Source organism: Engraulis encrasicolus, chromosome 17 (genome assembly GCF_034702125.1).
Source record: "Engraulis encrasicolus isolate BLACKSEA-1 chromosome 17, IST_EnEncr_1.0, whole genome shotgun sequence".
Classification (NCBI taxonomy): Eukaryota; Metazoa; Chordata; class Actinopteri; order Clupeiformes; family Engraulidae; genus Engraulis; species Engraulis encrasicolus.
Genome location: NC_085873.1, coordinates 40,298,882 through 40,326,381, shown reverse-complemented (window position 1 = coordinate 40,326,381; position 27,500 = coordinate 40,298,882). Strand labels below are relative to the sequence as shown.

General features: G+C 44.6%; 1 protein-coding gene across 2 annotated transcripts in view; it reads right to left on the bottom strand.

The window, feature by feature from the left end:
* sgms1b (sphingomyelin synthase 1b) overlaps positions 1-27,500 on the bottom strand; it is a 44,608-nt gene that overhangs the window by 10,973 nt on the left and 6,135 nt on the right. Inside the window, exons 1-4 of one of the 2 annotated variants that reach the window (XM_063220769.1) lie at positions 13,490-13,578; positions 9,968-10,923; positions 9,508-9,638; positions 6,106-6,223 (exon numbers count right to left, since the gene is read on the bottom strand). In XM_063220769.1, the coding sequence (XP_063076839.1) occupies positions 6,106-6,223; positions 9,508-9,638; positions 9,968-10,591 (873 nt within the window). In that variant the 5' untranslated portion in view covers positions 10,592-10,923; positions 13,490-13,578. Of the gene's footprint in view, positions 1-6,105; positions 6,224-9,507; positions 9,639-9,967; positions 10,924-13,489; positions 13,579-27,500 lie in introns of those variants that run through there. The other variant, XM_063220770.1, reaches the window with a different exon arrangement.

The following is a 27,500-nucleotide window of genomic DNA, read 5'->3' as shown; positions in this document are numbered from 1 at the left end:
AGTGGGACTGACATTGTTTGGGGATGTACGAATGCCGTCAACATTGGAAATCTGAATTACACCTAAAGAAGCATGCATGTCAACATGCACTGTGACTACAGAAGCAGATCATGATACTCTCCATAGGATTTCATTCAAAACTCACACCCATCTATTTTAGCCAGGTGCAGACTCAAAATGTAAAATTTCAATGTACTGAAAGGTTGAAACACACCGATGACCTCCCTTTTAATCCTTTTTCGTTTCGAAATGAAAAAAAAAATGAATGTAGTTGCTGTCAAAGGCTGTGAATACTTTTGTAAATATGATTTCTTTGTTTTTTATTTGTATAAATTCCCAAAACTGTCAGGACAACTTGGTTTTCACATGGTCATAATGGAATAATTTGTGTAGGATTTTGACAACAGAGATTCATTTTTAGTATTTGAGATAAGGCTGTAAGATAATAAAATGTGAAAAAAGTTAAGCGATGTGAATACTTTCCGGATTGACTGTATGTCTGCCGCAGACCATGCAAACATTTTTTGCACCTTTGTCTATGTGTTGTGCGCACGTGCGTTCTAAGCAGCTATGTGTAAAACCCAATACCATTATCATCAAGTCCATTTATTAAAGCTTTTTAATATATGTATATTTAAGAGTACCTTGGAGTCTTCATTCATACTACTTCTACCAAAGATTACCTACACAAAGACTTTTTTGTCACTTGGTTCCACTAAGTCCTATGTTTGGGTGGTTGACGTGACGCCTTGTTTTTTCGTAACATTGGTTAAAACCTACAAAAAACAAATGTCAATGAAAGATGATGTGGTAAATTATGTTTCATATTAGTCTTAGATGAGAAAAAAACATTTTTGTTAAGATTTATGTAAAGGTTTATATGTCAAATATCCTGCGGTGTGACTGTAACATTAATGAAACCTGGAATATAATATATATAAATTAACCAACAACATTTTGAATAATGTATGAAGCATTTGGCATGATTGCATGAATATTAACTTCAAATTAAGATATGTGATTGTGAAAAAAAACTCAAGACAATAATATGAACTAGAAGTTTGATTTTGTAAAACAAATGGCGTCCTGTGGGGTGACATGTATGTCAATGTTTGTGAATGGGCAGCTGCAAGGCCAACTACAAGGGTCTTAAAGACTGGCTCCTAACCAGTCAGTACCTCAGTTATTGGAGAGTGCTGTGGAAGTTTAAGGTGACTATTAACCTCTTAATATGTCTTCATATTGCAATGTTTCTGTTACGCAATGCTTAGGTTCATTTTATGGTGTCCTGTGGTGTGACTGCTCTTATAGAAGGAAAAAGACATTTTTTATAAATGAAAACACATATTAAGATTAAACACAATATCATTATCAAGTTAGCATGAGCTCAGATGTCAGTCATGTATACAAAAGGATTAAAATGGCCATAATGCAGTGAATTTCCTGTGGTGTGGCTTCATTTTCCTGCGGTTTGACATGCCTATGAAATGTGTTGACACATTTTCCCAAAAATGGCAAAAATTAAGCGAAATTCCAAGGACCACTAAGTGCTTTATTTTTTTCTATTTTTCCCCCCATTTTTTTCAGGAATTGGAATAACTTTTTTTTTTTAATTGTGTTAGGCCCTAAAGGGGTATGCTACACGGATGCATTGACTTTCACTAGCTTAGCAACATGCTCCCTCTTTTAACTTGTCTTAAAGCAAGACAACGGCTTACATGAAAAATAAGACACTTTACCACCTTTATAAACCCCAGCCAACAATTTTAACTGTATTAAGCCCCAAAATAGTGGCATACCCCTTTAAACGTCAACCACCACCCGTTTGCTGATGACTTGACTAATATAACACTGGTCTCGACTTGAACTCCCCAACTGATGAAGAGGGTTGAGGCCGGGACAGGCAGCAGCACATGTACAGTGCAGTGCAGTATGGAAAACGAGGACCAGAGGAGGTTATTAGACTGAGGCTGAGCCAAATATAGAGCTTTCCCAAATGTTTTCCATGCAACAGGAGCACCTCCTATTTTTCCAATCGGAAGAACTAAACTCCCATGGACCTCTCTGAGCCCCTGCTATTTATGAAAAACATGATCACATGGGGGGTTACAGTGACACAACAGTCTCCAACGATTATACGGTGACCAATATAAAGTGCTCTACTCTACTGGCTGGTAGTCGTCTTATACATCACAAATGCAACTGAGTGGGAAATGCCTCCTAAATGCGTGTGACTTTTAAAAGAAAAAACACGAACATTCATCTAAAAAAAGATTGGGTGCAGGACTTGCAAAGTCACATGAAAACTGAAAATAAAGCCTGCGACACCAAGCTCCCGTTTCCAGTGTTGCCAGATGTGTCTGACCAAATCCCGCCCAAAAGGTTCTCAAAAACCGCCAAAATGCGCTAAATTCCGCCCAAATTCAACAAATTACATTGACTTCTATGGGCCCAAAACGGCTGAAAAAAACCCGCCAGATAGCCAATTTTCCGCGTTTTTACCCGCAGACGCTCATCCCAAGTAGCCCAACACTTTGCCCGTTTCTCTTACTTTAATGTGACGTTTCGGGCAGCATGCCCTTCATTTCCACTTTGCCCAGTCAACTTTCTGAACCTCCGCTAAAGTCTTGCTCAGGTAATATTGACAACTAAGTAAGGCTTGCCTGTTACTGTAACAACACAGGGGTGGGCAATTATTTTGGCCCGAGGGCCACTTTGGGTTTAGAATATTGACTGAAGGGCCGGATATCACAGGTAGGGCAGAACAGGACAGGACAGGACAGGACAGGACAGGACAGGACAGGACAGGACAAACATTCCAAATAACCCTACAGCCTACTCATGCTTACAGGAGTATGGATGGACCAAGTTAAAATTCTAGGTTTTTTTTACCCCCAAGATTGTTTGGTCTGTCACCCCACACATATCTGATACAGAACCATACAGAAACTTTTGTTAGATTGATTACGTCTCTTCCTCATCAACTGTCTGGCTATACAACATGCCTAGATGTCGATGAATCAATCAAATCAAATCAATCTATCAAAAATATATTTATACAGCACAATGTCACAACTATACAACTGACTCTAAAAAAGTGCTTTCAAATACACATTCCCACACCAGTGCTCGCTCACCCACTCACTCACTCACTCACTCACTCACTAATAATAGTAACCTACTACAATCGACCTAGTTCTGACTAGAGCTGCCTGTGCTAGCGTTACTTATTGTTTACAATGCAAACAATCGGCTTCAAAAAGAGGAACATGTTTATATAGGTGCGTTATATTATATGGATATATGTTTGCATATCTGCGTTGGCTATTTATTTTGTTAAGCAGCTGGAGATGCAAACTGCCTCACAAAAAGGGGACACAGCTGCAGAGCTGTCTCAGTGCTCTCCTAAGGGGTCTTGCACACCAAGGCGGTAAAGTGTCGCGGAAAGGCCGCGTTTTTTTTACCGGTGTCGGTGAAAATACATTGAAACCTATCCGTCCTTACACACCAACCGGCGGTAGTCGGGCGTCAGCGGCGCGGGAGCCGGCTCCGCGCCGCGCTGCATTTGGAAAATAGAACTCGAGCGTATTTTTCACGCCGGCGACCGGCGGTGTCTCATTCAAATGAATGGCAAAGTAGCACGCTAGCTTTAGCTGTGGGGAGGGTTTTGAACAGGACTGGCCGCGCACGCCGACGCTGTCAGTGTGAAAGGCAGAGAAAAACACGCCGGCCGAAACTAAGCAGAAAGACCGCGTTCGTCCCGTGCCGGTTCCGTTCCGCCTAGGTATGTTTTGGCCCTGATGTTGAGGGTGACTTGGGCTGGACTGGCCATCTGGCATACCGGGCATTTCCCAATGGGCCCTGCACCCTTGTGGGCCCCTATTTTCAGAAACGTAAAAAAAAGTATATCGTTTTTTTTCATTTCTGAAAACAGGGGCCCACGGGGGTGTGGGGCCCACCGGTGAGTCAGTTCTGCACCGCTAGTTATGAGGGGGCCCTTTAATCCAAAAGTGCCCAGGCCCTTTTTTTCCCCCAGTCCCAGTGCTGAGCGTGGCCCACAGCCTAGCGTTTGCACAGCTGACAGCTTTGGCTGGTCCTGGGACAAAGACATCTGAAAGGGCCCCCCAAACCCAATCAATACAATGTAATGAGGATCCAATTCTGGGCCCCCTCTCTCCCTGGGCCCGGGACAAGTGACCCCTTTTCCCCCTCCCCCTGTTGGCTTCCCTGCTCCAGGTCATAGGTCAACTGCCACAAGCAAGTCTCTCCTGTTCTCTCCTCTCCTGTTCTCTCCTCTCCTGTTCTCTCCTCTCCTCTCCTCTCCTCTCCTCTCCTCTCTCCCCCTCTCCTCTCCTTTCCCCTCCCCTCCTCTCCTTTCCCCTCCCCTCCTCTCCTCTCCTTGGTCCGTTCATGTGACAGCACAAGTCAGGCAGAAAAGCACAAGACAAACTTGACAACGATTACAGCAAAATCCAAAAGATGTCATTACTGACTCAAGCTTGCCAGGCCACAATAAAAACGTTGCCAGGCAACAATAAAAACACATGTGATTTTGTCACTTCAACTAAAAAGAGCTTGTGTAAAACCTGTTGATCTGTGTAACAAATCCAGAAGGCAACAGCTTAGGCCTTGCCATCTGTAAAAAAAAACAAAAAATGAAAAGCCAACAATCAAGATTTTACTCAGCAATGTTGCTGAAAAGGCTGTTCTACCCGTCATTCCATGGAGGTACAGATTCTGTTCAAGGGCTGTAGAACTCATCCAGTTCTGAATCAAAGCTATTGAACCTGTTTACAAAAAGAAAAAGACCACCTATTCCTTCTACCCGTGCTCTCACACACGTTTTGTCCCCATTTAACTCATCTACAGACAGAGTTGAGCTTATTGGATTAGCTTGGAAGAGTGAATTGGTCGGAACAAATATGTGACAGCACCTCTACTCTCAAAACCTTACTGCACATGCAAGTGGCTCTGTCCACTGGTAACCTGGATGCCTGTGTAAATCGATACTAATGCGATTAGCCACTTGCAGAGACATCAACTAGCCCCCTGGCTGCCTGGTTTCCTGTCCCTCAGTGCTTCATGTTCGTTTTTTTTTTGTCTTTTTCGACTTTATTTGATAGGACTGTGTGAGAGGCGGACAGGAAGCGAATTGGGAGAGAGATTGGGAGGGGACGGCAAAGGACCTGAGCCGAGAATTGAACCCGGGTCAGCCGCATGGCAGGCGAGTGCCCTACCAGTTGGCCACGGCAGGTCGCCCACGTGGTTGTTTTTGTTCCCCATGTCAACCTCTATCTGCTTTTCCCGATCCAAGAAAACTCTTCTTTCAAGAATAGCTTGCTTATTTCATCCACTGGGCATTCTGACCAATTAAATATGGCTGACCTTGATTTTCTGAATGTTTCCTCAAATCTCTATTGCAGAAAATGTGACATTTACTATAATACCACATCCTCTATTTTTCATCTCTTTAAATAGTGTCACTTAATATAAGATCGTGGCAAAAAACTGGAAACAGGATACAACGTTTTAAGAAATGATTCTGCTCTCTTTGCTGGAATGTGCACTACGTAGGAAATGAAAAAACAAAAACAATGCCACTGGTGTTTTTATTATGTAATGAACCATGAAGTGAACAAGTGGACATTTTAGACATGACTCGTGTTACACAAAAATACTTGATGCTTTTGGGCCCGTCCGTAGAACTATGACGTGTGTGATGCACACCCAAAATTGTAAAGAAAAAAACAAAACACAAAAACAAGTCTTGGTCCAGGAAGACAGATGCTGAGGCACTCAAGGTTGCATTTTTTTTTTTTTACTTTTTTATTTGGCTACAATGCCTACGCGTTTCGGCCCTTATGGCCTTCTTCAGGGCGTATCGACGGCCATAAGGGCCATAATTACATATAAGGCCATAAGGGCCGAAACGCGTAGGCATTGTAGCCAAATAAAAAAGAAAAAATAATTGCAACCTTGAGTGCCTCAGCATCTGTCTTCCTGGACCAAGTTTGAGAGCCCCTACACTGATGAGCACCAAGGAAAAAAGGTGAAGACCCAGAAGCACTCCAATTACCTGCTTGTGTTAAAAAAGACAAGCCTTACCTTGGGGGAGCACTTGAAGTGCATGCCGGGCACGGGGAGAGTGGTGATGTACATGGTGATGCACCTGTACAGGTAGAGGGTGCCCACGATGAAGAAGAACCGACGACCCACTATAGACCTGTAGACGGAGGAGGAGGAGGAGGAGGAGGAGGAGGAGGAGGAGGAGGAGGAGGAGGATTAAACAGGAAGCCCTTTGAAGACGTGCGCCGCGTTTACACACACAACCACAACAATAGACAATAGACCTATGAGGAAGAGTAGCATGGTTAAACGGAATACACCTGCACAGGCACAAACCACTGACAACAGAACTGTAAGGAAGAGTAGGATTAAATGGGATGCACTTTGAAAAACACGCACACACGCATGCACACACACACCAAATCCATACATTCCTCCAATTGTTTAATGCGACCTCATGTGAAATTAATTTCTGAATTTTGTTTGACATGGAATAAATACACATCGCAGTGTTATGTCATCGATGACATAGAGCAAGGCGGTAGGAAGGGTATATAGTATTGGAAAAGGAATATTGTGACATACTTAACCTCACACAAGCACACACACACACACACACACACACACACACACACACGCACGGCAATGGTAAACAAATGCAGGGTGGCGCTGGCACTGGTGTGGAGTATTGGAAAAGGAATATTGTGACATACTCAACCTCACACATGCATGCACACACACACACACACACACGCACACGCACACGCACACGCACACGCACACGCACACGCACACGCACACGCACACGCACACACACACACACACGCACACACACACACACACACACACACGCACACGCACGCACACGCACACACACAACAGAGGTAATGGTAAACAAATGCAGGGTGGCGGTGGCACTGGTGTGTGTGGAGTTAGTGATGTTGACACAGCAGACAAAGCCAAAGCCAACAGGGCCACAAAGGCCTCAAGCAAAACAAACAGCCTAGAGGACACACAGGTGTGATTTTCCAACCATATCATTTTGACTTTACCATACGCTTTGTCCCTCGTAAAGCCACTTTAATACAGTGGTTAACCCCGGGCGTGTGTCAGTGTTTTCGTGTGTGTGTGTGTGTATGTGTTAATGTGTGTTTGTGAATGTGTGTTTGTGTGTTTGTGAATGTGTGTTTGTGTCTATGTGAATGTGTGTTTGTGTGAGTGTGAGTGTGAGTGTGAGTGTGAGTGTGAGTGTGAGTGTGAGTGTGTGTGTGTGGTGTGTGGCCTGTGCGTTTAACTGTGTTTGTGCATGGGTGTGTTTGTGTTTGCATATGAACCAGGGCAGTAGTGTGACTGGCAGCTTAAGGGTGCTGCCAGTTAAACTTCGACTTCAAACTCTATACAAGTCATTTGACAGCCAGTAGAAACATACAATATTGCCACAATCAAAACTATTACTACTAGTCAGTCATTATCATAACATAACACTGACATATTCTATGACTGTGAAAAAATGAAAATTAAGTCCTTACACCAAGCTCCCGTTTCTCTTATTTTAATGTGCCGTTTCGGGCAGCATGCCCTTCATCAGACAATGGAAGCTTGGTGTGTGGACTTTATTTTCATATTTCATGTGACTTTACTAGTCCTGCACCCAAAACTTTTGTTGAGACAGGTGTGCATGTCTTTTTCTTTTTTAATTTAAACATGCTCTATGAGGGTTCCAATCAGTTGAAGTCCCTTGGAACTGTGACAACTGCGCACCACCTAACACAGTGGTTCTTAACCCTTTTTTCTTAATGCACCCCCTACATGTGCCCTAGACAAGCCGCGCACCCCCAACCACAACTTCTGTGCGTGAACAAGCACTAAAAATGATTTAAGAGATGAGGCTTCCTGTTTGAGACATTTAGCAATACCTCAATTCCTTTGCATAGGGACCAAAACATGTTTTAATTTGGTTTTGATTTTGCCCAATTATAATGTTCTCAAACAAAATTTTGGTCACAACCTCAACACAAACACAATTCCGTGCACCCCACGAAATCTCTGGCCAACCCCCAGGGGGTGCCCGCACCCCAGGTTAAGAACCACTGGCCTAATAGTCTACTAACTTTCCGCAGCTGCTCTCGCTCCCTCAGTGATAGTAGAGTTTTACGGTGCCATGTTCATGTGCTGTTGTGATGGCCGCGCAGGCGTCTTCCTTGGCGTGGCTACCTGCGCTGCACCCCGTTCCTGATTACCAGTGCAATGGGATCACCTGTACTCAGTTCTCCTCCCCCATATATAATCTGACTCATTTCTGTGAGCTTTAGAAGCCACACTGGACCATTTTTGTTTTGGACTTTGTCACTTTTGATTTGGCTTGGTTTTGGTTTAATTTGTAAAACTTGCAAGTGTTAAAAGTAAAGACCCATGGTACTTTGAATTCTGTGTTGGGTCATTCGTTTTGTTTTTGCTTTTTTCCTTTTTATTATATATATTGAGCCGCATGTAACAGCTGTGTTCACTGTTGCCAGATTGGGCGGTTTCCTGCCCAAATAGGTTACTTAGGATGGCCGTTTGGCGTTTTGCAGGAAAACCCGCCCAATTTTTGGTCATAAAAGTCAGTAGAATTGGGCGGGATTTAGTGCTTCCAGGCGGGTTTTTTCAGCATTTCTTTGGGCTGGAAATCATCAGCCTCATCTGGCAACCCTGGCTGTGTTATGAAGTTGCCCAAGGGGCCCAAAAGCGAGGCCGCAAAATTAGGCAACGCAACCACCCAGCCTTTCAGAGATGCTTATCAGGCGGACAGAGAGGCTTACGTGTCATAAAAAGCCCATTGCAATGCAACACACAAACAAGAGATAAAGAGGTGACAAGATCATAGCAATTAAATGCCAAGACCAATACAAACTAAAAATAAGAGACAGACAGCCATCAAGATCATAGCAATCCAAAACAAACATACAAACAAACAACAACTAAGGTGATGGATAGAGATATCACAAGAGCCGGAGCTGTCAAGATCAGAGAGAGGGAGAGAGAGAGAGAGAGAGAGAGAGAGAGAGAGGGAGGGAGAGAGGGGGGGGGGCAGAGAAACAGAGAGCCAGGGAGAGAGATAGAGAAACAGAGAGAGAGAGAGAGAGAGAGAGAGAGAGAGAGAGAGAGAGATGGAGATAGAGAACATGAGAGACACATAGAGAAACAGAGAGACAAGGAGAGAGATAGAGAAACAGAGAAACAGGGAGAGAGAGAGAAACACAGAAAGAGAGAGAGAGAGAGAGAGAGAGAGAAACAGAAAGACAGAGAGAGAGAGATAGAGACACAGAGAGACAGAGAGGGAGACACAGAGACCCAGGGAGATACAGAAAGCGAGAAACAGCAGGAGAGAGTGCAACAGAGAGAGCCACAGAGAACTACAGAGAGCGAGAGATGAAAACTAGCGGTCTGCAACCCACTTACTTGTACTTAAGCAGCGTCCACTGCAGCAGCCACAGGCAAACGAGGATGATGCCGTTGACCTCGCAGATGGAGAAGGCCCACTCCACCCGGTCGAAGAGGTCGAAGAACTTGTCGGGCAGCGGCGGCGACACCTAGAGTAGAGTAGAGAGTAGAGTACTTGTATTAATCCCGAAGGATATTGTGGGGTGTGTGTGTCAGTTTACATATTAATACACAAATACAAAACGTACACACAAAGACCTTAGACACGTGATTGTACAATACAGTAAAAGTATAGCACACTCTTGAGTACCACTACACATGTGCTCTCTCTCTCATACACACATTCTCTCTCTCACTCTCACACACACACACTCTCTCTCACACACAAACACTCTCACACACACACAAACACTCTCTCACAGACAGACAGACAGACAGACAGACAGACACACACACACACTCCCTCTCTCCCACCCACCTCCTTGGGCGGCACGCGCTCGTGCACCACCGAGATCATGATGGTGGTGGAGACGAAGCAGCATATGGCGTAGAAGAGGGCCACCAGGGTCTTGCCCCACTCTGCCGGAAACTGCGCCGAGACCCGCGTGGGCTCCCCGCCTGGCATGGGGATCTGGACCAAGTCCTTGTGGCAGTGGTTGTGGCTGTGGTGGAGGTGGTTGTGGTAGCCGTTGACCATACCATTGCGTTTGCCAGACGACGTCTTACTGCTTCCGCTTGAGGAGAGACTCCCATCTCTCCCGTCGATACTCCCACCACTACTACTCCCGCTACTGCTACTCAACGACGACGTGAGGCTGTCAGCGTCGTGGATTAGGACGGCGTGGCCGTTGCCCGCGTGGCCGTTCTTGTGGGCCTCGATGTGGTGCTCGATGCGCAGCGTCTCCACGCGCTCCAGCAGCTCCTGCCCGCCGTCGGAGCTCACCAGCGACAGGGGCGGCCGCTGGAAGTCCGTGTGCGAGAGCTGGAGCAGTGCGTGGCCGTCCACGTTGCGGAAGGGCTCCGACTCGGAGTACTCCTGCATGCCCTCCTCGGTGAGCCAGCGCGAGACCTCCTCCGCGGACCACAGGGCCACTTTTTTCATGTCCACTCAAGAGACGCCACACCCTGCTCTCTTTGTTGTGCTCTTCTACAGCGTTGGCACACAGCTGTGGAAGAACAAGAGATGTAGAGGTGTGGAGAGATGTGCTTGTTTGGATGAATGTGGATGGGTCTCTAAAGACCTCCCCTGATGGCGATGCTCATCGTGGATGAAGGGCATTAAGGCACGGCCACAAGCTTTGGAGACACTGGTCAGGAGATGATGTGCCCACCACCCCAACAAGCTTTCCCAACAGGTAATCCAATAGAAGAGGCAACCAGTTAGTTCATCTTCATCCTGGATGTTTCAACTGGGATGAGAAGGTGATGTGTCTCCTGAAAGTACAAAAAAAACCACACGTTAAAAAAATATGTTACACACTATGGTTACACAGACACTTAAATGTCTGATCAAGTTTCATTTCCTGAATTTCCCCTCGGGGATCAATAAAGTTACTCTACTGTTTTATTTTAGTCCCAAGTCAGCTGTGGGGTTGGGACTGGCACTGGAACCTATATGGAAATGAAATCCAATCTAGAGACGATTTCCAAAAAATGATGACAGGGTATAGCAGACAACCAGACAAATCAATACATTTGAGGGAATAAACAATAAACTTAGATTAAGTAGGACACCAATGCATGTAGGCTACATACACATAAGTTTACATTAGACTGATAGAACACCGAAAAAGAGCCAACCTAAGCACAGGCACGCTCGAGTTTGTATACATCCTTTACACAACATTTTAAAAAGGAATGTGCGGTGACGACTTACATGTGCTATCACTTAACTCCGTCTACGCTTCATTGCAACACACAGTCGTTACCACTTCCCAAACCAAAGTTTTGGCGAGCTCAAGTTTCCGTGGTGCGTTACAGTAAAAACTTGTGCCAAGAATGAAGAGTGTGTGCGTGGATATGCTCCCCTTGGCACAGGAATGTCAAGAACCCACGAGTGTGTCGTATCGGCAAGGGCGTGGCAAGTACGTGTGTTTACAAATCTTTGACTCAAGCCACGAATAACGTTTCGCCCCCAAGCGCCATATGGCTTGCATCTCACCGAGTAGTGTCATGTTGCATTCAACAAGTAAAATATGCGGGAAAGGCTGTTCGCGGCGCCTCGTGTCGACATACACAAAGTGGATCTTTTTTAAAAAACAATTTCCGTTTTTAAAAAGTCAAATGGGTAATCCGTGTGCTGAAAGTTGTGATCTGTTTGGTTTGTTTCGTAAACAAAGAATGTGGCGAGAGCACGCGCACAGAGCCAAGATTCACTGGGGGTACATGTTTAAACTTTACTCCAAGACATTAGTAAAAGAACAAGGTTCACACACAAATATTCATTCAGGCTGGGGTACAAATACTTTCAGCGAAATCACATCTAATGTAAGAAATTCTTAGCAATCAGCAGAGAGCGTCAACGCGTAATGTATGGCTTGAAGCTTTAGATGGACGTAATATGACCCGCGACCATTGCAGGTTATAAACCTCAGTGACAGCCCAGATGAAACATCTGCAGGCCTACAACGTAGAATCACTGGTGTTTGCAGACCTTGAGTGTTTACAATTTAATTTCCACAAGGGGGGTAAATATTCTCCAGGCCCTCCGTCCCTGTGAGAGGCTTTTAAAAGCCTTTCAGGGCGCAGTTTACATTGGCACAGGGGTGGTATACTGGGTGATATACTGCACTCCTTCCATTTCTAGACAGACACACCAAGGGAGGGAGGGGATGTTGCTGTTATTGTTGTTGATTATGAAAAAATCCATTTGCTTAGTTTAATCTCTTAGTTCTCTATGGTGGTTCTTCTCGGCACATAAAAAGTCACTGATGAGAACAACCAGGCCTAGCACATGACAACAGTTATCCTAAACAGACTCTACAGCTTCCTAAACACAGCTACTGGAAATACTCACAATGTATAAGAATATGGGCTAATTTTCAACAACATTGAGGATTGGTGTATGCCGTATGTTGTTAGTGTTGTTTTTGGTAACATGTAGTAGGCCTAGGCTATGGGCCTCACCACATGACTTGGAAAAATTAAATTACAGACTATGTGCTCTGTGGTGGTCACATAGACTAGTGTTGGTTACATCATACTACATACTAACATACTACATACACACACAAATAAACGTGCTGCCTCCAGGATAAAGACCCCAAAGAGCAAAAGTGTGGGAAAATGTTTCCAAAGCCAAGTCATGCTGCTCCAACAGACACCAGTGGCACATTTAACCGAGCACCCTTTCACAAAACATCCCTTAGTACCATCACAAGCATCTCACAACTAACACAATATATGTGATGATCGCCGTTCCCATGCCCGTCAATGGCAACTTATTAACAATATATTGACTGTAGTTGATTCTTCATGACTAACGTGGTAACAAGACGATACCTGTCTGGTTTAACTCAGTGCACGTCATGACGCATACTGGGTTGAGATAACGAGTATGAGTGCCATCTGTTTAGATCAGGACTGGGGCAAATTCAGGAGGTAACCCATCTGATTAACACTGACATGATCATGTGAAGCAAGAGATAGGCAAAAAAGCTGAAAGTTACTTCTAGCGTGACTTCCTCATGCGTCTTTTCTTCTCTAAAGAAAACCAAGATTTGCCCAACGTAAAACCAGCAGAGTAAGGGGAAAGATTATGTTATAGGAGGCATTCGAAACAGCATATGAATGGCATAATATTTGTATGTAAGAGAAAACGTAATGGAGACGAAAGTAGACAACAACCTTGATCGTAGCCCATCATGACAGCATCATCACCTATCGCGCGCGCTACTTCAGAGAAAAAGCAAACCACAAATGTTTAAACAGCGGAAAGTATGAAAGGAGCACTCTGAAATGGGGCTATTCAACAAATCCCTGTAAAACCCTTCTGTCTTACCGTTCGTTGAATGTGGACAGAAAACTTTTAGTCTCTCCGAAGACTGACACCGTTTATTTCTTTCCCCCTCCGTTACCACGAACCGTCTGACAGCCTGTGGTGTGTTTCCCTACGGTCGTGAACGCCAATCCCGCCCATCCGCTGACTAATGCTCCGGTCATTCGTGTGCATCACCAACAAATCCACAAGTCAGCGGGCTGCAAAGTGATGACAGACCCCAGTTTCCCCAAAACTTTAACAACAGGAGGAAGGAATTACCTCATATATCTCCTTTATACAAGGGAAATTAATGTGGCCTAGGCTATGCGTAATAAGCCTACATCTTCCAAATTTCTACTTTGTAAGTCTTAACACCTTCACATTTGAGAGATTCCAAGCCATAGGCTACACACCAAGTGTAAAATATAACATCTTAAAAGTTGCCTACTAATACTACAAAGCTGAGATGAAGGGTAACAACATTCCACCCAGTCTCAATCTATCCTATATTATTCCATGGGGATTCTATTGTGTGTGTTCTCTGTTTGCACAAGATGTCTTGGGTTACGGAACTTCTTTTCTAAGCCAGGACAGCAAACAAAGGTGTGAAACCTACAAAGAAAAGGGACAAATTCTCTCACTCGTATCAGATTCAATGTGTGTCCCAATACCAAGTCTGAAATTCGAGGACGAACTAGCCCTCAAAGAGGAGGAGGCCCTAGTACCATAAATATGCAGCCACTCTGAAAGGAACTGGGCACACACTGGATGGATGTATCAATTTTATGACTCTTGTAAGCCAAGTCGCAGTTTAAAAGATTTACAGTGCCACAGAGAGAATGTGATTCTTGCTCAGGCAGAAAAGTAATTTCCCCCATCATCGGCTCATGGGGTACCCTTATAAGGTCCAAAGGACTGAGATGAATCTGCCTTAACTGCAAATGTCCTCAGAAGAAGAGAATCAGTGCTTTTGTGCTCACTTCAGTGTGTCCACACACTGGCTACAATTTATCGAGGCAACCTGAACTCATTGACCATGCGCTCATTGCACTGAGGGAGCAGAGGACACAATGATTTGATAGTGAGGCCAGCATAATAGTGTAGCGATTAGACTGCTAGACTGTGTCCATCTCTGTATATGGAACCAGTATAGACATGCACAAACCAACCCAACACTAGTCATGACCCAACTGTACACACAAATTACGTCCATGGCCATTGTTTTATTTGTCAGAGATCATACCTATCTAGTCATCATCATTATGGGGCAGCCATGGCTCAGTGGTTAAAGTGCTGGCCTTTAGATCGGAGGGTTGAAGGTTCAAATCCCACTCTTTCCAGCACCGCCATCCATGGCTGAAGTGCCCTTGAGCGAGGCACCTATTGCTCCATGGACTGTAACCAATACCCTGAACCTAAACAAGCGTAAATCGCTTTGGATACAAGCGTCATCATCATTGTGCCAGACATCCATCTATCTACAGCGAAGTGCATGATCTGACCTGACCAATGCATGGTCACATACTCAGGAAGAACAAGGCATGAGTAGTGCCCAAAATCAACTCACAATGTATTTTTAAGTTGTTAGTAGTTCTCTTATTTCTAAGAGGGTGTGCATATGTGTGTGTCTCTGTCCGTCTGCCTGCCTGCCTCCCGGACCTCCAATAACGTGTTATCTCCAAACTAAACTCACAATGTAGGCCTATTTTTAAGTTGCTAGTAGTTCTCTCATTTCTAAGTGTGTGTGTGTGTGTGTGTGTGTGTGTGTGTGTGTGTGTGTGTGTGTGTGTGTGTGTGTGTGTGTGTGTGTGTGTGTGTGTGTGTGTGTGTGTGTGTGTGTGTGTCTGTCTGTCTGTCTGTCTGTCTGTCTGTCTGTCTGTCTGTCTGTCTGTCTGTCTGTCTGTCTGTCTGTCTGTCTGTCTGTCTGTCTGTCTGTCTTCCGGACCTCCAATAACACGTTATCTCCCCTTTCAGACACCACCTTGATGAAACCTCAGAAACGAGGGAAGAACCGACCTCTTTTTCCCTTTCTGTTTTCGACTGAACGATGACACCGGCAGATAGCGGTGTAAACCTAAACTCAAGGAAATGATTGGGGTCACTCACAGGGGTCCCTCCTCCTCAACGCTCAATTCTTTTTTTTCACAGAGGCACAGTCAGAGATTCTTTAAGTATAGAGATATGCCAACATAATAGGTTTCTATGGGCACCTAATGTGACCAGGTTCCGGTCTGCTTAAAGGGGCGTGTCATAATACTCCTAGCATTGAATAGAACAGTCCTCAGGTCTGCCTAGGTCTGCCTAAAGGGGGATCCCCCCCCTCCCCCTTGCAATAATAGAACCCGGAAACAATGGGCCAATGGAACCTCTCTCTCTCTACTCTCTCTGGCACAGTGGTGGGTGGGGCACACCCAAGTAAATGCCCTCCTATTCTCTGAAGATATAACTTTTCAAATATTAAAAAACGTAGGAGACGAGATGGGATAGATTCCTTTCTCATGAGAGGGAATGTTTTGGTTTGATATCCATTTAATATCTGCAGCAGACAGCAACAAACCTGCAAAAGATTACCCAGAGTCTCTCCCGGCCCGCTCGGCAACAACAACAAGGATTTGATTTTGAACAGAGACTATTCCGGATAAGAACGGAATGCCTTTTCTCCAAAGCACACGTTCCCTGAAAGTGGCCATTTCAGTATGATTTTGAAAAGTTTCCACAGTACACTTCTTAGAATGATGCACCTGTTAGAGACGTGGTGTTCTAGGGTGTTTACAGTAGAGTATTTGCCAAGAAACAGGTTTTTCAGAGATACAAAAGATTAAAATAGGGCCACGTGGGTTGACCCACTTCACGCTATTAGATATCAGATATATAACTAAGACTGATGGGAAACTCTGATAATCATAGTGTGTGTGTGTGTGTGTGTGTGTGTGTGTGTGTGTGTGTGTGTGTGTGTGTGTGTGTGTGTGTGTGTGTGTGTGGTAAGACTTCCTTGTGTGCCTGAGCGAGCAAGTGCACACAGGAGAGAGAGAGAGAGAGAGAGAGAGAGAGAGAGAGAGAGAGAGAGAGAGGGAGAGAGAGAGAGAGAGAGAGAGAGAGAGAGAGAGAGAGAGAGAGAGAGAGAGAGAGAGAGAGTGATGCTTGGCATGCTTGACTGATAATAGCTTGGCTGTGACTGCGTGCGCGGCTGAGGCGAGAGGGCATGAACCCTGACACTGAAGAGTCCCTCTGTGCTCCTGGGATTCCTCGAATAGCCCAGCGCACATGTGGGCCCTTCCCCAGGATAACATAACATATACACTAAACCTCACACACCCCTCTCGCTCTCGCTCTCTCTCTCCCTCTCCCCCTCTCTCTCTCACTAAAAAACATGCGCACGTCCACACACACACACACCTCTCCCTCCCTCCCTCCCTCCCTCCCTCCCTTTCTCTCTCTCTCTCACACACACACACACACACACACACACACACACACACACACACACACACACACACACACACACACACACACACACACACACACACACACACACACACACACACTCTCTCTCTCTCTCTCTCTCACACACACACACAGTCTCTCTCACACACACACACACACACACACACACACACACACACACACACACACAATCTCTCTCACACACAAACACACCTTCCCATTGACGTCCCAAAGTTATAATACAACTTTGCTAATCCCTAAACCCAACCTTCCAGCTTTCGGCTTTACCATTAACAACAAAAATGACCAAGAAAAAACAACACTAAGACCATAGAGAACCACCAATTATTTCCCACCAGCCAGCTCTCATCTGGATTTCCTATGTCAATGGACGTGAGCACTTCAAATTCCTCACCACTGCTGAAGGACTTAAGTGACAAAAGTGAAACCCATGCCTCCCAGTTCAGAGGACCACACTGCACTACATGTGTAAGACCCCCCAGTTCAGTTTTGATTTCGGCTTTAGTAAGCAATAGCCTACACGTGGCTTTTAAAACACCAACTTCACTCAGGCAATAATTCGAAACCCTCCAAGTGCATGTAAGCATACTGACTGAAACCTCCACGGGCCTGCACTACAAAGCTGGTTCAGGATTAAACCAGGTTAAGTTAAGAGGTAAATCATCTAATAGAGGAGCCTGGGGTCCTCATTTTCTTAGATAATTGACCTCTTAACGTAACCTGGTTTACTCCTGAACCAGCCTCTTGGGGGCACTTTACATTGATTCGTATCTATATCGTATCTATTGCGAATGCGCTGTTCATTTATACTAAAATACCGCAAAACAAGTACACATGAGGAATGATTTGAAGACGCCAGAGCCCACGTATCCACTCCAGCACAGATCTGATCTAGCGCTGTAGTATAAACGCCTGGAATCTGAGGAAACGCGGACCTGCTGCCCCTCCCCCTTCTTAACAGTCGCTTAACTTACAAAATACTTGATATTTTCTAATCACATGAATTTCATAAGGGTTGGAGCAGGCGTCACCCAACAGTTTTTTTCTTCCTTTTAAGGGTGCTGACCAAAATATTGTAAGACTGAAAAATGAAAAAAGGTCGCACCATGCATAGGTTTCTTTTTATTTACACAGACGCGTTTCGGCGTCTGCATAGGTTTCTTTTTATTTACACAGACGCGTTTCGGCACACTGAGGAAGGCAGAGCGCCGAAACGCGTCTGTGTAAATAAAAAGAAACCTATGCATGGTGCGACCTTTTTTCATTTTTCAGTCTAATCACATGAATACCATTAACAGGCTGTTGACAGAGAAAGAGAGCGTGCACCTATGTTGATTTGTGCCTATGCATTATTAGTAGGGCTGTAACGATACACTCAACTCACGATTCGGTTCGTATCACGATTTTCGACCTACGATTCGATACACCGGACGATTTCTGAAATGGATCTCATTTGAAGCTTGGAAACACTATCGCATCGAATCATATGGCTGTTTTCTGGACTGAATGATATCAAAATTTTGAAAGGGCGTATCACGATACTGCCTCCTTACATCACGATACAGAATACTGAGTATCGCAATTTCTCAAATTCGATCCAATATCGTTACAGCCCTAATTATTAGTATTAGTATTAGTATGGGTGCATCCCAATATGTGACCTTGCCTCCTCCACTTGCCTCCTCCACTTGCTTCTCGTCATGATGACATCACTGACAACAGCATTATATTTCAATATCTTGCGAAAGCTCAATTGTAAAGTCTTTTTCTCATTTGCAATTGGGATGGTGAATGAAAAACAGTCCCTCAAAAGTTGTTGTGGCGAGGCCGACAGCTGGGAAACTTTATCGTTTTCTCCACGGAGGAGGGGCCAGGAGGCGGGACGAGGAGACAAGCACAAGTGGAGGAGGCAAGGACACATATTGGGATGCACCCTATGAGTCACTGGTATGAGCAAAAATACTGAATCAAACCAAGATATCGCAAAACACGCCCACTCAATGCAAAAGCGTGTGCTCAAGTTGGATCTCCTAAGGGGGCGTTGTCCCCTACTTCTTCTTCTCTTTTTGAGGTGTTTGCGCAAGACGTGCCCTACCGCCATCTACAGCGCTAAGGGGACTTCATTGATTCTCAACTTCAGGACTCTGAAGGTCTCCTAACCGAAGGTCTCCTAAAGGGGCGTTCACCCGACATAAAGTGGATACCGGAAAAAAAACAAAATTACGCTTCTTGTTAGATCCACTTTCTTTGGTATGAGTATACCCCTCAGGCCTGAGCCTGAAAAATAAGCCTGAGCCATGGGAACAGCCAGGCCCGCAGACAGAAGAGGGACAAAGGGGCACGTTGTCCTGGGCCCAGGGAGATAGAGGGCCCAGAATTAGGTCCCCATTAAATTGTATGTAAGGGTAAGGGGCCCTTTTAGATTACTTTGTCCTGGGCTCAGCGAAAGCTGTCAGCGGCCATGCGAGCAGCACTATGGTAAACAGCAAACTGTTCCCTCGTCCCCTTGGCCCGTCACCGCGGGTGACGAGCCCTTTTCCCTGGATCCCCTATATGGCAACAGAGCTGCCTGTGTCCGCAGTCTTTCCTCCTCTCGCAATTCTGCCTTTTCTCTTGCACCGTCTTTCACTTTCCACTCTCTTTCTCTCACAAGTTACTCCTCTCTTTCTCCACCTTCACACAAAAGTGAGGTGGGGCCCAGGCTAAAAGAAGTACAGCTTGTTTTGGACAGTTTGTGATAGCACATGTCTTAACAACAGTACACAGGCCAGCTGCTGTGGACTGGGGTGGGGGGGGGTGCTTAGAGGTATCAAACTAAACATCAATGGAGCTCTAGACCAGAGTTTCTCAATGGGGGCGATACAGCCCCCCAGGGGGGCGTTGAGGAGCTCTAGGGGGGGGGGGGGGGGCATTGAGAAACATACAGCTGAGGGGGCATTGGGGGGCATTAGTCCATTTCATTTTTTAATACTAAGGGGGCGTTGTCAGGCTTATGATGAGGTCAAGGGGGTGTTGGGAGGCTTAGGATGAGGTCTAGGGGGTATTTGTTCCAGGGCTTAACACTAACACACGCCAGGTAGCCAAATGCGGGTGAAAGTCGGCGTTGGCTAGTAGATACCGAAGGTTCACTAGCCATTCTGGCGGGTCCGTTACTATTCTGAATGATGAGGCACCGCATTTTGTAGTTTTTTTTCTTCGGACCGTCTCTGCTACAAAAGCAATACAATGCGATTTCGCGAGCCTACAATACCCATGAAGCACCTGTGTCACATGTCACCTGTGTCTCACGCAGGCCAGGAATCTGATAGGCCTAGAGCTAGTCTTGCGAAGAGGAGTGACAGCGAGCTACCGGGACATCAGCGCGCGCTTCGAAATTTCACTGGAAACCTTCACATGAAAATAAAGTAGCGAAGTTCATCTCAACTGACCTGTTTTGCGATCTGTCATTACTACAATACTTAGTAGTAGTGGTCATTAAAATGACCAAAGCGAGAGGAAAACATGTCAGTCTGTCTTACTCTTGTGAAAGTCTCATTAGCGCAGTGATAAGACAAGGACACATGCGGCATTAATAATGTTTGGTTTAAATTATTTTCTGATTTGCCTGTGTCTTCATACCTTAATAATCCTCTCCATGTTTCTTGTGCTGTTGTTCCCGACTGTCAAACCGTTCTTAAAAAAACGCGCAGTAGTAGCCTTCCAGACTGCACAAAAGCATCCCATTGCATGTCCCTTCGCAGGTGCCCGTCTCGCCCGTTTGTATTTTACAACTCACTATTAAACGGAATGAAAGGAAGTCGTAGCCCCTTCTGTAGTTACCGCATCTGTGTGTGCTTTCTAGTGGATACTTTTATAAGCAAATATCCCAGAAGAGGTGTTATTCCACATCCATGTCCGAGGACCGGCCAACTTGGCAATGACTTTAGGCTATCTACTTTGCGCATGAATTTGGACGGCGACCTCCACAGATAGGCCTATATTATATGAAGAAGTCCCTCCAGATTAAAGACGAAAATATTTTGCTCTCGTGTAGCTTAGGCTATATTTGTGCCCTTCCACAACACTGTGCTTGGTGTTTCTGCATGGTAGCCTAAATATAGGGTGAACTAAGGTAATTTGGGACATCAGCCAAATTGGGACAAATAAGGTTTTGGGTTGTTTTCTTACCAAATATTAGCAGCCAATCACAAAATGGGATGTAATATTGTTACTGCAACTGTCATGTATAAGGAACAATGATTTTATTTGGTGTTAAGTATCATAAAAGAAATGAGCAAAGGTTTGAAGTGACAGTGGATCCAACACTTGTCAGTTTAGCTAGCTGACATGTCGATTATGCTATCAGATCATAAGGATATTATGGCTGAATTAGTGATTATATGGTACAAAATATGATTGAAATATATGTTGTTTTACTAAAGGTTTAACTCAATATCAAAACATTTACACATTTGTCTTTACTTTATTAAGGAGACATACTTTTAGTAAGTATAGTGGAGTGAGCTAATTTGGGACAATATTTTAAGCTAAAATGGGACAGTTTTCTCATAGCAACAGAATGGGCTTCTGTTAGCTGTTAGCATAACATATTAGCACGCCATAGGCCTGTATTGTAATATGCATCCCACATGCTAATGGCCATGGCCACAGTCACACATGCCATACTCCTTCAATATTCTCTTGAAATGGAAATGTTTCAGGGATGTTATATCATTTTTTTAAATAGTTAAGATCCTAGTCTACTGTTAACAAGAGAAAAACTATATTATTCTTCAGTTTGTGCAAAAATAATGATAATCAAACAGGCTGTCCCATTTTACATTAAAGGGTGTCCCAAATTACCATAGCATTTTCTCACAACGAAGTTGGTGTCTCACTGTCTTTAAATGTTAATATATTATAAAATATCATACTTCAAAAACTAATTCCTACATGGAAATGTACCCAAGACCCATATGAAGACATACAATTACTAAATGTTGGTGTATTTTAAACTTAAAGTGGGTTTTTTTTGCGATCTACCAAAAGTGTCCCAATTTACCATAGTTCACCCTACTATAGGCTATGCCATTCCTCAGATCAGTAAATCTGTTCTTTGCATAGCATGCATGCATGGACCAGTTAATAGGCCTAACAATTCTAATTGCCCTATAGCATATTATATTATATTATATTATATTATATTATATTACTTTGTATATTATATTATATTGTGTTATGTTATGTTATGTTATGTTAGGCCTATAATATATTATATCAGCCTACATTACATTATTAGGGCCTACAGCCTATTATATCATTAATTAAAGCTGCTATGATGGCTAAGAAAATTATGGCTAGTGAAAAGGCCCAATGGCTAGTGAGTCAGGAAAACCACTAGCCAAAATGGCTGGTAAGCGAAAAAGTTAGTGTCAAGCACTGGTTTGTTCAAAAAAAGTTGAGAAGCAAGCACTGCTCTAGACATCTGTAAAGAGCAAAAATGAAGGAAGGGAGGGAGTGAGTGAGAGGCAGAAGATATGCGATTTATTTACTGTTCTCAGTACAGGCCTAGAGACAGCTGCGTTGCCTCCAACAGGACAGCACAGTGAGGGTGGTGGTAGTGGTAGTGGTGGTAGTGGTGGTGGTGGTGGGGGGGTGCTTTCTGCAAGCACGTGTGAAGACACTTTACCACACATACAGTACTGCCACCCACAGAGACACATGCAGGACAACATCACCATCAGTGTAAACACAGAGCAGGCAGGTGCCGACTCGAGTGTCACCCTCCAGAATACACTTTCGCTGATGGGCTTTGGGTGAAAGTTGTTACTGCATATAATGTATTGTCGGCTGACAGAGAGAGAGAGAGGGAGAGAGAGAGAGAGAGAGAGAGAGAGAGAGAGATTCTTCTACCACCAGTAAAATATATAGAGGGGGGAGGGTGGACAGAGACCGAGAGACATCAAGAGAGTGAGAGAGGGGGGACTGAGAGAGAGAGAGAGAGACAGACAGACAGAAAGAAAATACTGACTGAGGGCAGCGAGAAATTACTTGCTACGTGCGATTCATCAGAACACGACCTTGCGTCCCCGGACCTCCTCCCTTGGCTCCATTGAACTTGAAAGCAACTTTTGAAAGCAACATTGTACACAAAGACCAAAAGCTGACTCAAAAGCTTTGATGCTTCTGGCCTGCTGTTCCAGTAGTTCACAATTCGTGGAAGAGGACGCCGCAATGCTTCTGATTACACTCGGCGAGCCTGATAACAGCAGCAGCAACAGCAGAAGCCATCCCTGTAGTGGACACAAGCAAGGGGTGGACTGGGACAAAGAAATAAAATAAAATAAACAAAAAAATAAAAAATAAAAAAAATAAACAGACCGGACATGTTCAGCGAAATCCGCTCCGCCAGGCATTGAGAGAGACAATGAAGCATGTACTTTTTTGATATTTTCAGGCATCTATACAAGGCATTTTGAACACAACAGCCAAAATGAAATCTCAACTGTATCGCCATGAGGACCGATACCATAGAAAGTGAAAGCCCGACTGGGAAACTCCAACTCCCATTGTCATTGTGACACAGCACTCCACAGAACACAAGTGAACACTGTTCAAAACAAAATTGCATTTATGCCTCACCCATGCAAGGGGGCAGCCCCCAATGGTGTCCGAAAGGGAGCAGTGCGGCGGGACGGACGGTACCATGCTCTGGGTACCTCTGTCATGGAGGAGAATGGGCGGGTCGGGAGTGGAACCGGCAACCTTTGGGCTACAAGTCTGCCACCCTAACCGCTTACCCATGATTGCCCATGGGGAGAGGACCAGGCCTAGCCTGGTCCCTACCAGACCTCTGTGTGTGTGCTCTGGAGCCCCCTGGTGGCACTCCAAACACACACATCGGTCTGGGAGCATGTGGCAGGATTCAATTTCTGGACTCAAAAAATAATGCAGAGCATTTATCGCTTCAATATCACTGGCAGCTCACATTGAGGAGTCACAGGACATATTATAGACTATATTGGCGCTTTAGAAATCAACAGAAAACGGTTTTGAAAGAATTTGTTGATATTGACGCAATAAATGCTGTGATCGTTTTTTAGACTGTAGAAATGGAATCCTGCTACATGCTCCCAGACCTAGTAGAGGAGCTTACAAAGCTGTGCGGAACTACAGGTCGGGCAAGAGCCAGGCAAGACCAGGCCACCAAAACAAATCAAGAACAGTCCACCTGGCACATGCCCTGTACGCCTTATGGCCAATCCAGCCATGCACACAAGTCCTGCCGATAAGGCAATGCTAATGGGACAGATGGCTTATTGCTGCAGTGCTATGACACCGACTGATGGCCTTATGGGGGGAGTGGGCGGGCCTGTACGGCATACACACACACACCCAGCCAGATGTTTAGAGGTCACGCAGCAAGTCAAAGTCAGCGTGGCATCTGGAAAGTTGTGGTTTTTCACCTACAGTATGGGTGCATCTTGTCAGATTCTCGATCTTTAAAAGAGAAACTGTATGAACATCCTAGTGACGCAACGCCTTCAGCGTTGCTACTAGTCACGTCAAGAGCAATGCAAGTACTTTCTGAGTTCCCGAAAAATTGGGAACTCCTCCCACTTTGCTGGGAAGCAAACAACCATTAGCTAACCAAGGGAGGCCGTTTGGGAAATGTTAATTGTTATGCTCTTGGTCAGACCAAGTCTCAAAGAGATTTGAAAGTCGATGACAATCAGGCTATGAACATCCCACCTCATGTAGACAATACCGCTTTCAATTTGCAGACAGTGTTGCCAGATATGTCTGACCAAATCCCACCCAAAAGCTTCTCAAAAACCGCCAAAATGCGCTAAATTCCGCCCAAATTCAACAAATTACATTGACTTCTATGGGCCCAAAACGGCTGGAAAAACCGCCAAATGGCCAATTTTTCTGATTTTTACCCGCAGACGCTCATCCAAAGTAGCCCAATTGGGCGGGCACCTGCCCAATCTGGCAACACTGTTTGCAGAGCCACTGAACATGAAAACTACTTAGCATGGCTTTAAACAACGTTCTTCTCTCAGCCCGGAAGATGCGGCGGCCTTCTCCTTTAGAATGCCGGTCCCACAGTTTCTTGAGGCCATCCCAGGCATCTGGAATCCATGACTTACAATAATCCATTGTGCATTGTCTGACTAAGGTTTTTTCCCCTCTCTCTCTCTCTCTCTCTCTCTCTCTCTCTCTCTCTCTCTCTCTCTCTCTCTCTCTCTCTCTCTCTCTCTCTCTCTCTCTCTCTCTCTCTCTCTCTCTCTCTCTCTCTCTTTTTTTGGGTGAATCTTTGTCTTCCATCCACTGGATCAGGGCCTCCGCTAGACATAAGCAGAGTGCGCAGAGTGCTTAGGGCACCAACCAGCGCTTGGGGCACCAACCACTTTGCCCCCCCCAAAATTGGGGCCTCTCAAACTGAGATTGACTAAGCCAGTGGTTCCCAACCTTTCTCTTCAGGGACCCATATTTTTACTATTGTAAGCTTTGGTGACCCAGCGCCTGCATGAGAGGAAGTCACGTGATGCGTTTCCTGCGAAAACTCATTTAGTTATCATTTTATTCCTCAATTCGTCTTTGTTGTTTTGCTTCTATGCATTTGTCATTTATTCAACATTACATGGGCTATTATGGTATTAAAATGAAACCCCTTAAAACCAAGAGGGCTTCGCGACCCCCCGTGGATCTTTGGTGACCCATAGGTTGGGTCGTGACCCATAGGTTGGGAACCACTGGACTAAGAAACGCCATGAAAAAAATATTGAATTACATGACAAAACATAATAATAGTTATTATATATATAATAGATTATTATTATAATTTAATTATGAGAGGGGCCTCTGGACGAGTTACGCTTTGGGGGCCTCCAAAACCTTAGCAGCGGGCCTGCACTGAATGTCACAAAGCATTGTTGTCTGTTTTTTTTCGAGAGCAATATGGCCACAGACAGAGCGCTTCCCTCTCCGTTTGTGCTGGCCTGGAAAATGCATATGAGTTCAGCAGCAGAAGTCGGATAAGGTTGCGCTGCACATTCTTAGCCGCTTCCTCATGCCACCCACTCAGGCACCAGGGTTAATGTTTGCACAAATTATCATTAATGTTTATATACAAACAAACGACAGTGTGTGTGTGTGTGTGTGTGTGTGTGTGTGTGTGTGTGTGTGTGTGTGTGTGTGTGTGTGTGTGTGTGTGTGTGTGTGTGTGTGTGTGTGTGTGTGTGTGTGTGTGAGAGAATTTGTAGATTTGTGTAATGAAGAGGTCATTTGACAGCTGACGTGTGGTGATTCAGCATCAACATTTGCCCAGTGTTGGGAGATTGTCACAACTCTTCACTCTGTCACGGCCAATAAGTACAGACCTATAAGTACACAAGCTGAGGCCTAGTGGTTAAGGACATGGACTTAAGATCAGTGGGTTGCTGGTTCGAATCCCACCCTTCCAGTCCCTTACACACTCCATTGCTGAGGTTCCCCTGAGCAAGGTACCTAACCTTCCATACTGCTTCAGGGACTGTAACCAATACCCTATAAATAACTGTATGTCACTTTGGATTTAAAAAATCGTCAGTTAAAGGGGTATGCCACTATTTTGGGGCATAATACAGTTGAAATCGTTGGCTGGGGTTTATAGACAAGTAAGACAAGTTAAAAGAATATGTCGCCAAGCTAGTGAAAGTCAATGAATGCTACACGGATACATTGACTTTCACTAGCTTAGCGACATATTCCCTCTTTTAACTTGTCTTAAAGCAAGACAACCCTTAACATGAAAAATAAGACACTTTACCACCTTTATAAACCCCAGCCAACGATTTTAACTGTAGTAAGCCCCAAAATAGTGGCATACCCCTTTAAGTGTAATATAATGTAAAAGTATGGAATAACATCTGACGAGGTAGACAATTCACTATTTTAGTGCATGTAGCAACTGATCACAAAGCAGCAAAAAGCTCAAAGGGTCATGATGACATATGACATTCATTTATGTTACACATCCATGTCTGTGGAGACTAATGACTGAAATAGCATAACTTAGAAACAACTTCCAATTCCACCAACGTCACACTCATGTAATGGCTTAACAAAACCTTTTCGCATCAGTTTCGCCTCACCTGTTGGCCAAGGATGGTCAATCTTCAATCCTCTGCACGAACTAAAACACTGCTCTTTGTCATTTCATTTTCACATAGTTTGTGCAAGTGGAGTGTCATTCATCAGCCTTTTGCAGAAGACCTTTATTTAATCTACTGTGCGATCAAAAAGCAAACACCAACACAAATGCTGGTTCCTTAGTTGCCGAACATTCATTAATAATAATAGGAAGGATCAGTGTTCAAGCACAAAGCGATGGTTTGGAATGAAATCTGGTGAAAGGGGTAAGGGAAGTTTAGGGACTTTTACTACGTGTACAATAGTTTTGGATGCACTGTAGTAATAAGTATTGAATTCACCAATGCAGAGTTTCAGGAGCTACTTCCAACTGTTACAAAACACCTAACTTGACCAAAAAAATAACTCACTTGATATGTAACTTTCCAGTCATTCCTTGAAGCAACACCAA